This window comes from Muntiacus reevesi, chromosome 8 (genome assembly GCF_963930625.1).
Source record: "Muntiacus reevesi chromosome 8, mMunRee1.1, whole genome shotgun sequence".
In the NCBI taxonomy this organism is placed as follows: domain Eukaryota; kingdom Metazoa; phylum Chordata; class Mammalia; order Artiodactyla; family Cervidae; genus Muntiacus; species Muntiacus reevesi.
Genome location: NC_089256.1, coordinates 33,332,158 through 33,353,763, shown reverse-complemented (window position 1 = coordinate 33,353,763; position 21,606 = coordinate 33,332,158). Strand labels below are relative to the sequence as shown.

At 38.2% G+C, this 21,606-nt stretch overlaps 1 protein-coding gene across 7 annotated transcripts in view; it reads left to right on the top strand.

The window, feature by feature from the left end:
* The window catches only part of TBC1D5 (TBC1 domain family member 5), a 565,131-nt gene that overhangs the window by 347,544 nt on the left and 195,981 nt on the right, over positions 1–21,606 (top strand). For all 7 annotated transcript variants that reach the window (XM_065943328.1, XM_065943324.1, XM_065943321.1 and 4 more), the window contains one exon: positions 580–752. In XM_065943328.1, the coding sequence (XP_065799400.1) occupies positions 580–752 (173 nt within the window). The remainder of the gene's footprint in view (positions 1–579; positions 753–21,606) is intronic.

Genomic DNA, 21,606 nt, shown 5'->3' with positions numbered 1-21,606 from the left:
CGTGACTCTCCTCCCCTCACCCATCACCCCTTCCCATCCTCTAGGTTGTCACAGATTACTGTCTGCCCAGCTGTTTAAATTGATCAAAGGACGTTCAGAGAAGTCCTTCTTTTTTAGTATTAGTGTCCTTTATTTCTTGACTTTTTAAAAATTGTTTTAATAACTCAAAAGTAAGACAGTTTTCAATTACTCTTTTTTTTTCCACGTTTAATTCTTATGCCACAAGAAGCCAGTTTTCCTCAGAGTATTCACTTAGGTACTGTGGCTGCTGAGACACGCTGGCCTAGATTGACTACTGTAGCCAAAATTGTCTTAAAAGACTGAATGTCACCAAAGAAACTGTTCAAGGGAACCTAATTAGAACATATTTTAGGTTTTTCCTGGCCTTTACTTTATGAGCACCATCATTTATGTGGCAATCATTTTATCACTCCACATTTAAACATTTGTCCTGAGTTGATTAAAGTAATTGTTGGTTCTACTTTAAACTTCCATTGATAAAATACTTTCAAGAATCATGGCCTTATATTTGTTAATTTCACCCTGAAATAATACCTGTTCCATTTTTCCTGTGTTTAGGGGAAAGAAACCCTGATGCCTCCTATCCCCTTTGCTCGACCACAGGATTTGGGGCCAACAATTGCTATTGTTACTAAAGTCAACCAGATCCAGGATCAGCTACTGAAGAAGCATGATATTGAGCTTTACATGCACCTGAACAGACTAGAAATTGCACCACAGATATATGGGTTGTAAGTATTCAATTTAAATTGCAGCAGCACCAAAGTTTGATTTATGGTGGTTTCTGTATGTTTTGGATTCATAGAAGCAAGAGTACGAGCCGTCCCGGCTGTATTTCCTTTCATATCTCCTTTGTGTTCTGTGAGCCAGACTCTGTGCTCACTACTTTCATATGTCATCTTTCATCTAATATCACCCCTTTGTTACAAAGGAAGAAGCTGAGATGTTCAGTGAAAGTGTAAGTCACTCAGTCATGTCTGACACTTTGCAACCCCATGGACTATAGCCCACCAGACTCCTCTGTCCGTGGAATTCTTGAGGCAAGAATACTGAAGTGGGTTCCAGTTCCCTCATCCCAGGGGTCGAGCCTGGGCCTCCTGCATTGCAGGCAGATTCTTTACCATCTGAGCCACCATGAAACCTGAGGTTTACAGTAACCTTACACACACTGAACAGTGAAATCATAATTCAACAGGTGAAACTGAATCCATAACCTGCAAAACCCAGTGCAAAATAAAAATAAACGGCTCTTTAAAAAAAATGAGCGGGAATTTCAAGATGGCAACAGCAGATCATTAAACCAAGCCTTCTGAGAAGTGCAGAGTCACACAGATTATATACATGTGAAGCAGCCCAGTACCCAGGCAATCCTGTAATATATTCGTGTTCTTTCTGCTTTATAATGTGCTTATCTGCTCTACCCTTTGGAGTGCATTTCTAAAAGTAAGATAAATGTCTCTCACAGTAAAAGTAATATATTAATCTTCTTTAACCAGATGATTTCTGTAACATTCTGTAGCAGGAGAATATGGAGCCAGTCACCAGTCACCTTTAGATGTATATGAGTGTGTGTGTATGCATTTAGTAACTTATAATGTGAGTATGCAAATTAGCAACTTTAATAAATATGAATTAGTTGTGTAGTGCTAGAGACAACAAAAGGATCCTTTAAATTGAAATGATATGGCATTCATATCTAATGTTGGGCATTCCCTTGGTAGATGTTTCTTGCAAATCACATCTTTCAACTAGATAGAATATGGAAAATTGAGAAGGTTTTATGAGATATACATAATAGGTTCTCAATGAATATGAGTTCATTATTTCAATTAGGAAGAACCTCAAGTCATAGGTTTTGAACCAGAGCAGAAGCCATTTATTTAGACCAAAGGAAAGCATGTCAGTTAGCGTTTTCTTTAATTCCTCATGTTACAGTCTGTCACTAATAACTACTACTTAGCTGTTCTCCTCTTGAAGCCCCGAACTCTAATTGACAACCTCTGCTCCTGTTTTCATGATACCTGTTTGCAGTTTTGTGACTTAAGCTTGACTTCATCGTGGAGAGTTGCTCCATCATTCCCAGTGGAAGGGAGAAAGTTGTGGGAAACATGGGTCTTGGGCAGCACTGTAGGTTATCATCAAACTGGCATTTATCACACTTTTCAGTCTGGCTAATATGTGTGTGATTATAGAATAAAAATCTGTTGTAAAATACCAAGTGGCCAGTTCAGGAGACAAATTCTATATTCTTTTCAACTATGTAACCCCTTCAGTGTTCTTGCCTGGGAAATCCCACGGACAGAGGAGCCTAGAGGGCTATAGTCTCTGGGCTCACAAAAGAGTCAGACACAAATTAGCAACTAAACTACAGCAATGCACTCAACTGGTTTATTCAAATGCAGAAGATCATTTTATAGCCTCAAAAATTGTTTTCTGGTCTAGAAATTTGTCTTAAATGTTGGAGAAAGAAACTAATGCTGGACACTTTTATCACTTCTTTGAAATGCTCTCTTGTTTGCTACCTCTTTGTCCGAGCTGGTGCTTTAGATTGTGGTGGTCGTGGCATGGACTTGGGTACGGTGATTTTCAGTCAGTGTGTTCTGGTTTCCTTATCAGACATTAGTTCCCATCTACTTTCTGTTCATAATGATTCATAGAACTTCTTTCACATCCAACCAGCACCTTCCCAATAAAATTCTGTGATCCCTGACATAATTACTCTTAATCTTTTCAACTTCACTCTTTAGCTGTACTAACAAAATCAAAACTTGCAGTAAACATAGCTGACAAAGTTATCCCTTTATTTTTGTATAGATATATTATTTAAAAGTACACAGTTTTTCATCCTTAGAGAAATCACTCATTCTCTTAATTGTTCTGTATTACATTCTGTAGTGCAAGGATTTTACTTACCTATATCACTTATTAAATTTGATTTCATTATTTCCTTTGGTGAGGCAATGTGGTTGAGTTTCCCTGTGTCTTTATGCTACCCTAAGCTGTACCACTCATCTATATATTTCCTACTGATGACTGTTAGAATGGGCACAAAGGATAATATGTGTAATATAAAATGGCAGTTAGAAGCATAGGCTTAGAAATGATACAGACTTGTTTAATCACTCTGAGCCTTGGTTTCTTCATCTGTAAAATGGAGATGAAAAATAGTGGTACATACTTCATGGAGTGCCTGTGAAAATTAAATCATAATATATAAAAATCATAGTGTTCAGTAGGAGATGAACATTGAGTATATGGCTAGCACTGCTTTTGTTGCCATTATCTGTCATTATCGTTGCAGAGCTAAGATATCGTGGCCCTGTCAGCATGATGTACCCTGTGATTCATGAGCCCTTCTAGCCCTGACTTTGGCTTTCTGTGTTTTCCCTCAGTAAAGCATACAAGCTTCTACTTAAGTGGAAACAGAATAGCTATCCTTTGTATGGATGCTTCTCAAGAAACAGCACAAAAGTGGAGTGGACTTTTAGCAACATCATAGCAGTTTGTCAGAATAATTTTATCTCCTTGAACCTAATAGTGTAGGGTTTTATCTCATGGAAATAAATTAAAATTGTTAGTTTTGTTTTAGATCATACAAGTAATATCAATCTGAATAAATGCTGATGCTCTCATCTGTGGCTGTTGGGAGAAAGCTTGGTGGAGAAAAGTCATTTAGCAAAATGAAATTACATCCCATATTGAGTCCAGGTTTCTAATTTTAGCCAATCTTAGCAGTTGCATGATACATTAAAATCTAATTAAATCTTGTTTCTGATATGGTTGTCGTTATCTTTAAGAGAAAGATTGGGGACTTCCCTGGTGGTCCAGTGGCTAAGACTCCATGCTCCCAATGCAGGGGCCTTGGTTCAATCCCTGGTCAGGGCACTAGATTCCACATGGCTGCAACTAAGAGACCAGACACAGCCAAATAAATAAATAAATAAATAAATAAATATATTTTTTTAAATGAAAAAAGTTTTATAATTGCCCCATTCTGGTATTTGTGTGAGAATATATGTGGAAGTCTCCTGATGTGGCTGCATTTGTTGCTTTTTGTTAATAAATGTATATAACAAAATTAGAGTTAATGATTAGTGTATCCACATGAAATGTGGAACTTTTTGTTCTAGTTCTGTGAAAAATGGCATTGGTAATTTGATAGGGATCACACTGAATCTGTAGATCACATTTGGGAGTATAGTCATTTTCATAATGTTTCTTCCAACCCAGGAACACGGAGTACCTCTTCATCTGTTTATGACGCCTTTGATTTCTTTCATCAGTGTCTTATAGTTTTCTGCATACAGCTCCTTTGTCTTCTTAGGCAGGTTTATTACTAGATGCTTTATTCTTTTTGTTGCAATAGTGAGTAGGATTGATTCCTTAATTTCTCTTTCTGAGTTTTCATTGTTAGTATATAGGAATGCAAGTGATTTCTCTTTATTGATTTTGTATTCTGAGGCTTTGTTAAATTCACTGATTAGATCTAGAAATTTTGTGACAATATAAGTGATTGCTAGGAAAACCGGACAGCTACATGTGAAAGAATGAAATTAGAACACCACCTAACACCATACACAGAGATAAACTCAAAATGGATTAAAAACCTAAATGTAAGACCAGAAACTGTAAAACTCTTAGAGGAAAACATAGGCAGAACCCTTTATGACGTAAATCATAGCAAGATTCCTCTATGACCCACCTCCTAGACTAATGGAAATAAAAACAAAAATAAACAAATAGGACCTAATTAAACTTAAAAGATTTTATACAACAAAGGAAACTGTAAACAAGGTGAAAAGACAACCCTCAGAATGGAAGAAGATAATAGCAAATGAAACAACTGACAAGGGATTAACTTCCAAAATACACAAGCGGCTCATACAACTCGATACCAGAAAAACAAACAACTGAATCAGAAAGTCGGAAAAAGACATAAACAGACATTTCTCCAAAGAGGACATACAGATGGCTAGTAAACACATGAAAAGATGCTCAACATCACTCATTATTAGAGAAATGCAAATCGAAACTACAGTGATGTATCTCTTCACACCTAGTCAGAATGGCCATCGTCAAAAAGTCTACAGTAAATGCTGGAGAGGGTGTGGAGAAAAGGGAAGGGAACCCTCTTGCACTGTTGGTGGGAATGTAAATTGATGCAGTCACTATGGAAGACGGTATGGAGATTCTTTAAAAATCTAGGACTAAAACCACCATATGACCTGAGGAAATCAAACTTGAAAATGACATATGTAACCCAGTGTCCACCGCAACACTATTTACAGTAGCTAAGACATGGAAGCAACTAGATGTCCATCAACAGATGAATGGATAAAGAAGCTGTGGTATACATGTATAAATGAAATATTACTCAGCCATTAAAAGGAACACATTTGAGTCAGTTCTAATAAGGTAGGTGAACCTAGAGCCTGTTATACAGAGTGAAGTAAGTCAGAAAGAGAAAAACAAATATCATATACTAAAGCATGTATATGGAGTCTAGATAGAGGGTACTGATGAAATTCTTTACAGGGCAGCAATAGAGACAGACATCATCCAGAACAGATTTACGGACACGGCAGGGGAGGGAAGAAAGGAGAGACTGGGATGTATGGAGATTGTAACCTGGAAACTTACATCACCATGTGTAAGATAGACAGCCAGTGGGAATCTGCTGTCTGACTCAGGGAACCCCAACCAGGGCTCAGAAACGGCCTGGAGGGGTGGGATGGGGAGGGAGGCTCCAGAGGGAGGGGATACGTGAATACACACGGCTGGTTCATGTCGATGTTTGATGGAAACCAGCACAATTCTGTAAAGCAGTTACCCTTCAATTAAAAATAAATACATTTAAAATTAAAAAAATAATTAGTGTAAAAATATTAATTATGCAAACATTGGCTAAAGTCATTCCAAATTAGGTTATCTTAATTTTAAATAAATTGATGATATTTATCTTGTAATATGGGAATAAGATCCTAGGAAATCTTGAATGTTATATAATAACTTGCTTATTAATGCTATTATTTTGTTTGTTAAAATGCATTATCTCCTGAATAACCGTGACAGGTTTTTCTGTCAGGAAATGTTAAATTGACTTACTAGTTAGGTTAAACAAAGTTAATTTATAATTAAATATTTACTACATCTTAAGTGATATTATAAAATAATATTTCCTAAAAGTAATTTACACTGTCTTCCATTAACTTTGTGAAAGATTACTCCTGTTATACCAAAAATGAAATTTTTGTTACTTTAAAAATTCAGAAAATTTAGCATCTTGAGTTGTCTTTTGTTTGCTAATTATTAGACTTTTTAAAATTCAAGTTCTAACGGGCCTGTCAGTGCATGCTGACTAATTTCCAAAGTAAAACATTGACTACATGAATTCAGGGTAATTTCTAACAGTTGCTGTTTGATGTTTTCATTTTAATATGAGAATGAGAATGTCCTGTGATTTCATCACTTAGGAATTATTTTTATGGAAAAACCTCTAAAACATTACTTTTACCACTGCATCCCTATGTCTTATTTTGATTCCAGAAGAACCTAATCACAGCAGATAAAAATACAAATATTTAATGCTGTTTTCTTAATACTCAATACTATTTTATAAAGAGATCAAGAATTGAAGTTTAAAAATAACAATTTTTGCTAGGCCAGAGTAACTATTTTATTATCACTTTTAAGTATATTGAATCTGTATATTTTCGACTACATTTTATTCTTTGATATAAATAGAATACATAATAAGCATCTGTGGGATATGCAATTAATGTCATTTTTGAGAAAAGATCCTCATAACACACTTGGGCTTTGGCATTCTTAAATTACGAGCACTTTACAGCACTCATGGGATAAATTCCATATCTCCCAAATGTTTATTATACATCTTTCATTTCCCTTATTTCCTATTTTCTGGATTAGCAGTTGTTTTGCTGTGTTGATGTCTAGTAATTTAGTAGAGGAGGTTCTTGGTTATTGATAAATAATCTGCTAAATTGTGGTATTGTTTCCAAATATTTATATTACAGTGTATTTGTTCTAACACGTATCAGTGTGATTGTGTATAACTACCAAGGTTTTTGAGCTGATATTTGAAGTATAATCATATGGTCAAAAATATAACTGTCATCAAAGTCAGTTTAATTACCCACCTTAAAAATTCTCTCTCAACAGGTTAAGAAATGGCTTCCTGTTCTAAACACAGTTAGTGATTGAAATGTTCTTATCTTTTTAATGAGCTTTACATTATGTGTTAAATATAGAATATATATTTGATACCTTGTTATGCACTGGGCAGTCCCCCCAAGTTAATCCTTTTGAAAAAGCTGGGTTTTCCTCCTTCTATATGAAGAGTTACAATTAATAATTATGGGGAAAGATAATTATTTGAAATAATGATTAATAGTTGTTAATATTCATTGTTTCCTAAGGACCAGACCTTGTCCCTAATGGCTTTCATCAACTACTTATTCTCACAACACATTGGTATACATATTGTGACCATCTCCATTTTGTAGCTGAGGAACTCAGAAGTTTATGAAGGCTTATTTTGTTTGGATAGACTAGCTACCGGGAAGCAGAGCCAGGCTTTGCACTCTTGAGCCTGCATTCATACTCTCGTTTGACTAGGACTATGAGGATGTAGGATACTAAGATCTGTAGATGTCCTATGTATCAGACTAGGCCATGAGTCAAACACAGGGCAGACAGGTAAGCGGCAAAGACCAGACAGGGTCAAGGCCTAGAATCAGAGGAGCCTTGTTACTAGTGATCAGAAACCAGCCTACTCCAAGATTTCATTCCCCTAAAATTCAGTGCAAAGATCAAAAAATGTTTGCAATGTACACAAAATATATAAAGAATAAAATGCAAATTTGTATTCTTTATGTATAATAAACCCTTAAAATTAGTCAGAAATCACTTTACTTATAAAGTATTTAGAAAACTAAAGTGAACCAACACATAGGAAGAAAAAGTCAATGGCCAACAAATATACAGAAAGGGTTTCAACTGTCCCAATATTAAAGAATTACAAAGAATTACAAATTAAATAGCATTTAACTCAGTGCTAATCTAATCAATTTGGGAGTCGATCAGAAAAGTAAGTAAAACGCCGCCTGATAAACTTGGGCTTCTTGACTCCTGATTGCACTTTTAAACTTATAGATATCTTAAGGGAATCAGGGAGCAAAGGTCTGTATAAATATGTTTATCACAGTGTTATTTATGATATGAAAGGGAGACTAATTTCTAATAATAAAGAAAATAATAGGGTAAATTATGTTTATATGATGAAATTAAGCCATAAATTAAATGATGTATTTGTGAACTATGTAATCCCAAGAGCTGATGCTAATGATAAATTCTAAGGGAAAAAAATCACTAAGAAAAACTACATATAATCTATTTTCCTAGTTTAAAAACTCATATGTTTGAAATGAAAATTAGCCTATAAGTAGTGTTAAACATTGGTTCTCTCTAACAGTGAATAAAGATTAGGGTTTATTTTCTATACTTTTTGCTATTTTCTCAGTTATTGCTATTTAATCACAGATTGATTTTATAAGAGTTAAAAAAAAGTGATGGCAAATGTAAAAAAGTGCTTAATTGCTATTAGTGGGCACACATGTCAATATCCAGAAAACTGAAATACGTTGAAGACATATTTGAGTTACTATCAGTAATCTTTTAGGAACTAAGGAAAGTGAAGGCCGTGGAAAGAATATTTAACACTGTATTGACCAGAGACATATTAATACATCATTTGCCACCTGAATATTATTGGTCAGAGTGTTTCCGTATTCACTTACATAACAAATTGCTAGCCACAGATGTTACTTTCTGCAAAAATCTCCTGGTCAATAATGTGTTAATATAAAACAAAAATTTTCTCTTTTAACATCTGCAATGCAACAAAATGTATTTACTTCAATCTCTGATAGTATTTTAGAACTTCAAAAAAATAGATGATCTGTAATTCTTTGAAAGGCAAATTTTATATATATATATATATAGTATGTGTTCACCAAAACAATTTGGACAAGATAGAACTTTGTTTTCTTTTCTGTTAAATTACCAGATTAGAGAAGAACTTTTGACTGAAGATTTTTATTTCACCATTTTCATTTATTCTTTTGCTCAAACAGAGAAATTGAAGATGGGATGATATTGCATTTAGGCTGAAATGGAACTTTGGGTGATAACTGTGTTCAGAGAGCATGAATGAGTGCACTGCGGCCCAGGGCACGTGGGGTCTTGGGGCCGGCTGCACGGCTTTGCTGCTGGCGCTGTGCAGAGTTCCAGCATCTCAGAGTCTTTTGGAAGGCCACTTTTGTAGCTGCTCGTGTCTCAGTTGTGCCACTTAAGTGAGTAGTTGAATATCTCAAGTTGACCCGTCCCTTGTTGTGGAGTTTGGTACCATCACAGGTAGCTTATTTCATGGCGGATTTCACTCAGTCCACTGTGCTTCCCAGTAGAATGTGTTAAAGTATTTGAATTCCCAGTAAATGTTAGACTCTTATTCACAAGGAACTCATAGGTTTACATAGAGGAAAAAATAAGATTTGGTATAATATAGATTTCGATTAAATCATGGCTTTAAAGGACTGGCAAGGTGGCATAGTAAATGCTAAAATTACAACTAACTACTAAACAGTATTGACAAAAAACAAAAAATTGCTGGAACCTACCAGAAATGATAGCTTGCATCTGAAGATGAAGAAGTCACAATGAGGTGGTAGGAGGGGCGCAATCACAGTAAAATCACATCTCATACTGCCAGGTGGGCAAGCCACAAACCACAAATTAATTATACCACAAAAGTTCTTCCATAGGAGTGGAAGTTCTGAACCCCATGTCACCCTTCGCAACCTGGGGGTCTGACAACAAGAGGAGGAACCGCAGGAGAATCAGGCGAATTGGGTGCTGAAGGCCAGTGGAATTTGATCACAGGGATTCCATAGGGGGAAGGGGAAGCAGCACTAGGAAGCAGCGATTAGCAACTAAAGAAGCGCCACTTCTGGAGGGCACACACAGGGTCCTGTGTGCACCAGGACCCAGGAGAAAGAAGCAGTGATCGAGATTAGGGCAGACCTCCCTGCTAGCGTTGGAGGGTCTCCTGCAGAAGCCTGGAACAACTGTGGTTCATTGCAGGGACAGAGCCACTGGTAGTAGCAGTTCTGGTGAGGACTTCTTGGTGCAAACCTTCCCAGAGGCTTCTGTTTCCTCCCCAAGACCTCTCCCCCAGCCAACAGCCTGCAGGCTCCAGTGCTAGGACCCGTCAGGTCAGATAACTATCGGGCAGGAACACAGCCCATCTGTCAGCAGATCCTAAATGTGTGTATACTGAAACAACAGAGTTGCAAAATATGTGAACCAAAAAAGAAAGAAGAAAGACAAATCCATGTTTATAGCTGGAGACTGTTAATAATTGATAGTAAACTAGACAAAAAATATAGAACTCAACAATGGTAGTTTGTACGTTAAGAACCTAGAAAAAGAAGACTAATTCGAAGTAAGCAGAGGAAGGAATGAAGATAAGAATGGAAACCAATATAATTTAAAACACTATAAAGGTAATAGAATAACAAGAAACAGAAGAGTAAGAAAAATGAAACAAAAACTATTTCTTTGAAAATAATAAAATTAACAGGCTTGAACAAAAGAGAGGCAGGAGAGAAGGTGCGTATGCTTACAGGAGATCCCAACAAAGATCCTAGTGGTAATGGAGAGTTTTGGTTTATGACTGAATTGTAGCCTTGTCTAACTCAATGAAACTAAGCCATGCCATGTGGGGCCACCCAAGACGGATGGGTCATGGTGGAGAGGTCTGACAGAATGTGGTCCCCTGGAGAAGGGAATGGCAAACCACTTCAGTATTCTTGCCTTGAGAACGCCATGAACAGTATGAAAAGGCAAAAAGATGGGACACTGAAAGATGAACTCCCCAGGTTGGTAGGTGCCCATTATGCTACTGGAGATCAGTGGAGAAATAACTCCAGAAAGAATGAAGGGATGGAGCCAAAGCAAAAACAACACCCAGTTGCGTATGGGACTGGTGATAGAAGCAAAGTCTGATGCTATAAAGAGCAATATTGCATAGGAACCTGGAATGTTAGGTTCCTGAATCAAGGCAAATTGGAAGTGGTCAAACAGGAGATGACAAGAGTGAACATCGACATTCTAGGAATCACCGAACTAAGATGGACTGGAATGGGTGAATTTAACTCAGGTGACCATTATATCTACTACTGTGGGCAGGAATCCATCCCTTAGAAGAAATGGAGTAGCCATCATAGTCAACAAAAGAATCTGAAATGCAGTACCATCCCCAAGAAAAAGAAGTGCAAAAAAGCAAAATGGCTGTCTGAGGAGGCCTTACAAATAGCTGTGAAAAAAAGAGAAGCTATGGTTTTTCCAGTGGTCATGTATGGATGTGAGAGCTGGACAGTGAAGAAAGCTGAGCACTGAAGAATTGATGCTTTTGAACTGTGGTGTTGGAGAGCACTCTTGAGAGTCCCTTGGACTGCAAGGAGATCCAACCAGTCCATCCTAATGGAGATCAGTCCTGGGTGTTCATTGGAAGGACTGATGCTGAAGCTGAAACTCCAATATTTTTGCCACCTGATGCGAAGAGTTGACTCATTTGAAAACACACTGATGCTGGGAAAGATTGAGGGCAGGAGGAGAAGGGGATGACAGAGGATGAGATGGTTGGATGGCATCACTGACTCAATGGACATGGGTTTGGGTGGACTTTGGGAGTTGGTGATGGACAGGGAAGCCTGGCATGCTGCGGTTTATGGGGTCACAAAGAGTTGGACACGCCTGAGCGACTGAACTGAACTGAGGGTGATATTGTACCATGTTTTTGCAGGACGTTACCCTTGGGGAAACTGAATTCACAGACTCACTATACTGTTTCTTCCAACTTCATGTGAATATACAATTATTTCAGAATAAGTTTAGTTAAAATAATGTCAGTTCGGATGGTTCACATCTTTTGCCCAACCAAATAAATTGGGTTTATTTATTTTCTTAGTATTGAGTTTAAAATTTTCTGTATATTCCATAGACAGGTCTGTTGTCATGTTTGTTATTCATAAATAGTATCTTCCTGCCAGTGGATTGTGTTGTTATTTCTTACAAGAATCTTTCATAGAGCAAACATTTTTCCTTTTTGGTGAAATTCAAATTGTCTATTGTTTCCGTATCAAGTGTGTTTTGGTTGTCGTATCTAAGAGTTCTGTGTTTAACCCAAGTCATAAACATTTTATTTTCTTCTAGTTGTTTTGTGTAGTATATTTAGGCCTGTGATCCATTTTGAGTAAATTTTTAAATGAAGTGAGAGGTCACAATTAATGAATTGATTATTTTTGGCAGATGGAATCCAGGTATTCTAGTATCAATTGTAGAATATCCTTTTTCCATTAAGTTACCTTTGCATCTTTGTCAAAAATCAATTGATTTGATTTGTTTGGATTTATTTCTGATCTATATTTTTTACTTCTGTTGTTCTGTTCACTACTGAAATTGGAGTGTTGATCCAGCTGTAACTATAAATTTTTGTTTCTGAAAAGCTGCTTCAGAATGACAGAACTGAACTGAACTGACTCTTAGGTGCATGCTAAGTTGCTTCAGTTGAGTCCGACTCTTTGTGACCCCACGAACTGTAGCTCGCCAGGCTTCTCCATTCATGGGATTCTCCAGGCAAGAATACTGAAGTGTAAGATACTCCAGGCAAGATCCCCTTCTCCAGGGGGTCTTCCTGACTCAGGGATCGAACCCGCATCTCATTATGTCACCTGCATTGCAGGCAGATTCTTTACCATTAGCGCCACCTGGGAAGCCTTAAATTTTTTTGGTTTATTTTGGCTGCGCTGTGTGGCATGTGGGATCTTAGTTCCCTGACCAGGGATTGAACCTGTGGCCTCTGCATTGGAAGCTCAGTATTAACCACTGGACCACCAGGGAAGTTCCCGGTATTCTTATCCCAATACAAATGGCAAAATTCTTTATTTTACGGCAGGTAACTCAGTTTTGTTTCTTTCCTGGTACTTTTTGACACATGAACATAATTCCAGTTATGTACATGGTATGTATAGACATGATAATACTGTTAAATACAGTTGGCTTGTGAGCTTTGAAGAACTGATGAATTCCAGTATGATCTTGGAGTGCTGTATCTAAAAGGACTGTTTACTGTTTGGAAATACAGTGTTTAGCACAGATCAGGACTTTAAAAAAATTTTTTTTGTTGTTCTTTTCTAAAATTCTTTCCATAGTTTGAAATTTTTCCAATTAAATGACTTTTTCCGCTAGTGTTTTAGACCCTAATAAATACATCAGACTAGTTGGAAACAACCAAAAAACAAATGATGTCCTTTTCATTTAATTTATTTGAATACTTTTAGATTATTCCAAAGTGTTAAGCTTCTAACAAGCATTTACAATGAATGTTAAAATGCTTTCAATACATATATAAGAAGTTTTTATTGTAAACTTTTTAGCTCTGTAACTAAGACCCCATCCTTTAAATGTATCTGTTTATCAAAGCAGTTCATTTATTAAAGACCAGTACGTAAATATTTTCTAAAGTATGTGATTAAATTCACAGTGTTGAAACTTATGTTTCTGATTAAGAATTGAGGTGATTGAAACAGAAGACATGTTATGCACCTGAGAAATACTGATATGTTAGAGGCTACCAAGCCAGGATAGTTCATAACAGAACCTAACCCCACCCCCCACCCCCCACCCCCGCCAATACCATTCTGGGTGCTAGGGAGGAGAGGCATCCTTGTCTTTTGAGTTCTACCTCTTTTAACAGTACGACCCTTCGCCATCCCCCCTGTTAAACTTACCAGCAGACCTGGGTCAACCTCAGTTTATATCAACGTTCTCTGAGGAGCTTGATAGAGCAGTGACTACACAATTGCTGTGATGTCTTTACCTAGACCTAAGTGTGTGGGAAAACAAATATCACCCCACAACTCAGCACACATAAAATGCCATGTAATATTCCCCAGGAAGACAGTGTCAGAGTTGGTTTCAGTCTTAATGGAACAGTGGGATGTCTTTTTAAGCTGTCTGGTTTAACAGTACAGTGATACGACTGTAAATCCAGTATCACCTTTGAGTCTGTGAGCCAGTAGAATACGTTTAGGTTGGAAGGGACATAATTTTCGTCCTCAAATCAGAACTGTAGCTTCTAAGGCATGAAGAGGAAATCTTCAGGACTTACTGGGAAGCAATAGTTAAGTGGGGGTAAAGTACCTGGCCTTATTAATTAGCCTCTCATGTTCAGTCTCTCTCTGTCATCTCTCATCCTTGGTGTCTTTATTTCATGGGTCTCTGACTGTTTTGCTCTTCTGTAACTCTTCCCATAACCAAGTAAGCCAGAGGCAAATTGAAAAGCTACAGCTAATTGCCTTAATACGCTCTTTCCTAGTGCTCTATGGTAATTCATGTATGATATCATACTCCATTATTAAGTATAGCCTGTAATTAACCTAATTTGTATCACTTACATCAGTGATTACAGTGTGTGTCTTTAATAGGTGTCTGACCAGCCTAAAGCTTCAACCCTTATTTTTTGGCCTCTAGGGTCTTGGTCTAAGATATGCGAAATCTTTTATGGGAACTACTAGTACACAGACGCCTGTAAATGTCAGGTTTTCTAGAGAAGTGTCTCTTGACCAGCTTTTAAGACATCTAGATCACCCAGATTGTGTGAAATTCTATTATCTTTCTGACTTTTATAAAATTGTTTTAAGGACAGCATTGTACCATTAAATAAAATTTCCTCTGACCCACGATGTCAAGGTAGAATCCCACCTTCCTACCTTTAGTTCTTCCCTGACCTAAGTGTTGGGAAAATGATGAGCTTGCTTTAATGATGACAACCTCTTCCAGGCTCATGATTTCATAAGATGCCGTTTGACAGAGGCTGCTGATTCAACTAAGAAAATTCATCATTTTTTACACTCAGTTTAAAAGGGTGGAAAGTAAGAGTTCTTCTACTACAAACTCTATGAAAAACTTTCTTTAACTCATAGGGTAGCACTAGCGGTAAAGAACCCTCCTGCCAGTGCAGGAGATGTAAGAGCCCCGAGTTCGATCTCTCCGTCGAGAAGATCCCCTGGAGGAGGGCATGGCAACCCACTCCAGTCCTCTTGCCTGGAGAATCCCGTGGACAGAGGAGCCTGGAGGGCTACGGTCCATGGGGTCACAAAGAGTCGGACACGACTGAGCAACTGCGCACAGCACAACAGGGATGCATAGGTTAAGCGTCGGTAGAGCATATTGCTTTTTACTTCTTATTTTTGCTTTTGGCTACTTTTAATTCTTCATCATAGGTTTCTTTACCCCTCAAATCTCTTATTCTTAGTTTTGGAGTTTTAAATACTGGATTTGTATCAGAATTTAAGTACAGGAAAAGAAATATTGTTTGCAATTCAGTTTAGCTTCTATATATGCATTCTGTTTCTGAAATCTTTCAGTAAAATTTGTCTTCTCCAATAAAAATAATGCTTTTGTTTTCATTTTACTTCAGTCATTGTTTGTTTGACATTTCTGTATGATTCCATGTAATGATTTTAGCCAACCTGCCACCTCCAAAAGGTTCTCATTATGGCTTGAACTATAAATTGTATGTGGGGTTTAAAAAAAAGTCCAGACTTTGAAAAAAATTTAAAATTTAAAAAAATTTTTAAGATTCTTATTCTTAAGAATTCTTATTCTTATTCTAATTCGTAAGTCTTATTAGGATTAAATGTTATGCTGCATGGAGTTTGGGGGGGACATATGGTATAATTTTTAAAAGATTTTTATTTTGAATCAGTAATCATTAAATCAACATAAACCATGATTAAAAGGCAACAGAGACAATGTCAAGATGACTAGAACTGGGGAGGAAAAACTGAGTCATGGTCTGAGTAATCCCATCTGTGCTGAGCAGGTTCAGCTTTTACTAAAAGGATCTGCTTAATTAAGTCACTGGGATTTAAACAGTTCTGTGCATTGCACTCAGTCCTGTCTGACTCATTGAGACCCATGGACTGCAGCCCGCCAGGCTCCTCTGTCCATGGGATTCTCCAGGCAAGAATACTGGAGTGGGTTGCCATTTCCTCCTCCAGGGGAATCTTCCCAACCCAGGGATTTTTCCTGGCGTTATCTTGTGTCTCCTGCATTGGCAAGCAGATCCTTTACTGATGGCGCCACCTGGGAAGCTGAAGTGTGAACAGTGACCACTGTGGATACTCTCCGAAAGAGCTGATGTTCCCAAGTGTGAAGACGCGTCTCTGTAGCCTAGGGTGGGAGGGATCAGGGCGACCTGTGTGTTTTAGGGGCGGCATTTCCTCATGTTGGCGGCTGCTGTGTGCTGCAGGCTTAGTCCATTTGTATCACCAGTTTATAATTAAAAGGGTTTTATTTTATTTGAAGTAAATATTAAGAGAAAAATTACATTTATCTTTTGTTTATATCCTCTTACAGTTGCGAAACCCGATAACAGGTTCTGGGTTGCACTAAATGTTTGCGAAAGTTGAGTTAAAGTCACATTAAAAGTACTTCCTTTTATAAGGTTGCCATGTGGCATTGCTGTTTCCAGAGCACTTAAAACAGTGTCTGGCACATGGAAAACACTTCCTAAGTGTCATTAAATTTAAAAATAATGATAAATCCTAGCAAGGATCATAAAATTCTAGTTAAGACTGCATACCTCTAATAATAAAAATGATGAATAATATTACTCCTTCAAATTGAAAATTAATGGGAAATGGTTCTTTCCAGAGTCATGAGTCCCCACACCCCAAATGCCTTTTGCTCTGGTTCAGCCTGTTGTAAGGGGCTGTCTTTTCTCTAGCTTGATGGACTCCAAACGGGAGGATGGCCCTGACTCTTTCTGTTTATGTTGAAAGTGCAGATCAGGGCAGACTGGTTCCTAAGGTGACTTTCTTATCTTTTGAGTTCTCACTCCCACTCTTCTTCCTGGGAAAATGCAATTTCAAAGCAGTAGTCAGCGTGAGGTGAGAGGGATCAGCGGTCTAATCATGCTCTTCCACAGATTGTGTTGCTGGCATGGAGAGTGGGCACCTCCTTTCTGCATGTGCTGCCCCGGGGTCCATCTGGAGGCTTGCTCCCGGTCGCCACGCACCCACACTTCCTGCTTCAAGGTCTCTTGCTCTTTGCCTCCCCTCCCTGCACCCCCTTCCTGCCTGCCCGTCATGGCACCCCCACCTCTGAGCCGTGCATCCTGCTGGTGTTAAAGGCCAGAGGAGGAGGAGGAAGGGAGACAAATGAAACTCAAGGGGATGTTTTTTAATTTTGGCAGCCATGCCTTTAGCCACTTTCTAGATCTTGCACAGTCTCACTGTTTCTTTTTTATCAGGGACACTTAAACATTGCCTCCCCTCACCCTGCCCCTCTTTTAAACTGTTTAAGGATCTCTGGAGAAACATGGTTTGACTGATTTCCTGGTACTGAGTCTGCAGCCACAGGTTTAATATTTGCTTCCCAAGCCCTGCATTCTGAAATTATTAACCATCTACTGATAGCAAATATTGTGCTTTATTTTGGGTATTTGTAGGATTACTAATTAGAACAGGGAGCAACTTCTCTAGAAGGCTAGATGAAAACCAGGAGAAAAAATTTGTAGGCGTGGATTTATTTTTAATCAGCAGTGGGAAGATCATATGTCAAAAATTATTTGCAAAATAGCTGGTTTAGGATCAGTGGGTGCCTTCATCCTGATGTCTTAGCAAAGGCTCAGCAGTCCTCAGCCAATAGTTGATGGACGGGTTGCCTTCTGAGTGAGAGAGTGGACAAAAGGGAGGATAAGGTCCAACACTAAGGTTGCACATCTTTGAAGTAACACAGATGACTGGGTTCATTCTCATTAAAAACAGCCACATCGCTTGTTCTAACCAATAATGATCAGTTTTTTAAAAAGTCAGCATACCTGTGTTTTTATGTTGAAAATGACCATGGCCCTTCTGAAGCATGGTTGCTTTAACAGGTTTATACTTAGCTTAATGAAGCATTATTCCTGAAAATATTTCTAGAATTCTCTCTTTGTAATCATCATTATTACTAGTACAGGAGCGATGTTAGAAACCTTATTCATGGCTGTGTAAGCAAATCTTCAGAAAAAGGTTTTGCCTGCTGTTGTTTCTCAGGTTGTATATAAACCACCTTTGGCTCTAATTAGAAGTGTTGGTTACTTTCATGAATTCAGCCCATTTTTAAAACTTGCTACTCGGTTTCTCTGGGAGGTATTCAAACAACCTGCCATGGCTCTGACTGAGTCGTTTGTATATAAATTTTGGTATCTTTGTTTTAAAAAGAATCCATTTCCTCACTTTCTGGTCACACAGACTGTTATGTTTTCATGAATGTGTGGGAAAGTGATGTTAAGTACCATAGAGCAAAGCCAAGACGATTCACTGCAGTAATTGATGACGGCGCTCTCTTCTGAAGCATTACTCGGAGCAGAGCTCTGGGCTGCCTGAGAGAGAGTCCAGCTGATGGCCGTCCTTCTGTGTGGGTCAGTGTGTCCGTCGCTCAGTCGTGTCTGACTGTTTGTGACCCGTGGACTGGAGCCCCAGGCTCCTCTGTCCATGGGGTTTCCCAGGCAAGAGAACTGGCGTGGGTCACCATGCCCTCCTCCAGGGGACCTTCCCAACCCAGGGATCGAACCCAGATCTCCCACATTGTGACCCGGTTCTTCCCGTCTCAGCCACCAGGGAACCCTGAGAATGGGTAACCTATCCCTTCTCCAGGGGATCTTCCCAACCCAGGGATCGAACCAGGCTCTCCTGCATTGCAGCAGACTCTTTACCAGCTGAGCCACCAGGGAAGCCCACGGCTGGCTTGAGTTTTCTGAATTTTGTTTTCTACTTGAGCCATTTGAGTTGACCACATCACCTGAGGGACATGTTCCCTCTTACTAACAACTGGGAACATGAAGGAGCCTTGAGGGCGCCGTGAACAGGACGGTGCATTTGAAGGTCTGTGGCAACAGAGCGAGCAGGGTCTTGGAGCCTCCATCAACATAGCTGAGCCTTCTGTTGGACATAAGCTGGAAGTTAGAGGGTCTGGGAGGCAATTCGGTGGAGTTCTATTAAAAAACCTTGGCTTCTGAGACAGCAACTAAAGGGACATGGTGAGCCGAGTGAAATGATCCTATCCCTTGGATTGAGAACCACCGTCCAGTCGGCCAGATTTGGATTTTCAGCTATAGCCCAGCTGGTGAACACTTCAAAACTATTTTCGATCATGTGATCCCATTGTGGCCAATTGGATGGTTTGGCAGACAGTAACATAGTAAATGTCTATTCACACAAATTGTATGCATACTGCATTTGTGCATGTGCAGTCGCTGCTTGTCTATATTGCTGATAACATCTCCACATAGATGGATGGGTAAATTGTGTGTGTAGGTCCATACCTGAAAATTTATGCACAGTAATTATGTACTTTGATTCCTTCTAGGAAACAGAATGGTAGGAATAATCTAGTTAAATCAGTTTCTATGGGGATTTTTTTTTACTCCTTTTTTTCATATTTCCTCCAGTTGTAAAAATTACAGTGATTACACATCATAAAGCCTATCTGTAATAAAACGCATCAGCTGGCCAAGGTTTTCATCGCTCACTCAATAATCCATTAATACAGCAACGCTGCCCAGGCATCTTTATAATACCAACTCGGAGGTAATTTTAATCAGCTAGACCAGCTGGTATTTAACAGCAGCTGCTGGAGATGCCACAAATATACTCAATAGCTGACATCTTTATTTGCAGTTTTTCAAGGGGAGAAGAGATTCTCCTGTGGTTACTTGTATTAAGCATTTAAAAGAAGGTGTAAAGTATACAGGGGTTTATACCTAAATGAGAAGGGGAAGGGATTAGCAATGAAACAAAGGTGATAAATTCTATCAGGAGCAAAGGTTTGTGAATGAAGAGACTGCTCAAATAAATAAGTATGCATTGCTTTGGGCTTCAGATCTTTTTCTGAGTTATATTTCTAATCGTGGGTATCACTAGGAGTAAAAAGGCAGTCTGCGTGTAGCATCCTAATACTCTTTGTACTAGATCTGTGGTGTGTTTTACCAGGTAAAGCTATGAAAAAGGATCCGAGTATGTGAGAGAGAGGGCTGCTCATGTGCATGTGTTCTGTCTCAGCCCCTGCTTGCTGTGTCCTTTTTTGTTGTTTTATGGAGATGTTTTATTAATGCTCAATTTTGATACTTTAAATGAAAAGGATCATCACCAGAATGTCCCATCTACCAGTAAACGTGAAATGCCATTTCACATGGTGGTATGTGAGTGTGGGTCGGGGGAACAGGCTTCATGAAGTCAACAGTCGCAAACCCATTATAAATAAAAATTTAATTACACTTGTGGGAGCTTGGCTTACAAAGCTCAGAAATCCATAATGGAGCTTGCTGGTAATAAAGGCCTGATCTGTTTGTTAAACTCTGCTGTTCCATCCCTTTCTTTGCCTTCTTTTATAAAGTGCTTGGTCATCTCCATGGAGTAAGAGCTGGTAAATGGAGCTGACTCTCTTGAGTTACAAAATGTATTTCCTTTACCTCTTTGGCTGTGTATCTCCCCTTTTAGTTTAATAACCAAAAGAAAAAAATTAGGAAAATAGGAAAAGGCAGAGGTATTGTTAGAAAACTAGAAGTCTTTCAAAACAGTTACTTTTAATCCACATTTATAAATGAGGGTTTTGCATACAGATAACTTTGTATTCAGGTGTGTTGGTGATATAAATGTCTGATACTTATATGAAGAGAAGCTAAGTGGATTCCATTTTCATGGAGAATGTCATGTATCATTTTTTCTAAGACTGATTTCAAAATTAAATATAAAAGAAGTGGATGGAGTTGTGGTTCTAGTACTTTTGGCATAGAAATAGTTTTATCATTTCTGACTCTTCCAGAGCAGTCAGACCATAAAAAAGGTTATTATTTATGCTAATAGTTCTTGCTGGGGAAGGAAGCATTACAAAGTCCTAAGAAAATAAAATGTATTAAATATTTAATGTACTTCTATACTAAATTATCAGAGGTCAACAAAATTTGTCATAATACCAGGTGTTTTACAGTTAACTTCATTTATGTGCCACTAATTGTCTTTTTCCAAAGCCAAATAGTGATGTGTCTGTGTTGGACTATGATTGAATACTGAAAATTAAAATCCAGTGACAGAATGGATTACTGAGATAGCAATTTGGATTTTAAAATTACTTAGCAAGCATTTTTTCCTGTTATTTGTAGTGAAAACAGTCTGTTTAAGTTTGTTTAGTGTGTTTGACAACAGACAGTTTGATATATTGCTGGGCACAGCGGTAGGTTGGACTTGAGTGGTATTAGCTCTCCGTATTTTGATTAATGGTAATTGTTTAGATGAAAAGGCATGTTTTACGTACGACTCATAGTTCTGGAAAGCAGAAGTCAACCCTCAAGATCCATAATTACTGTTCTGAGTTAGCATATGAAAAGGGCAAGGAGAACCTGCCAGGGTAGCACAGTAGGAGTTTTTTTTTTTCTTTTTGCTTTGTATTGTAGTT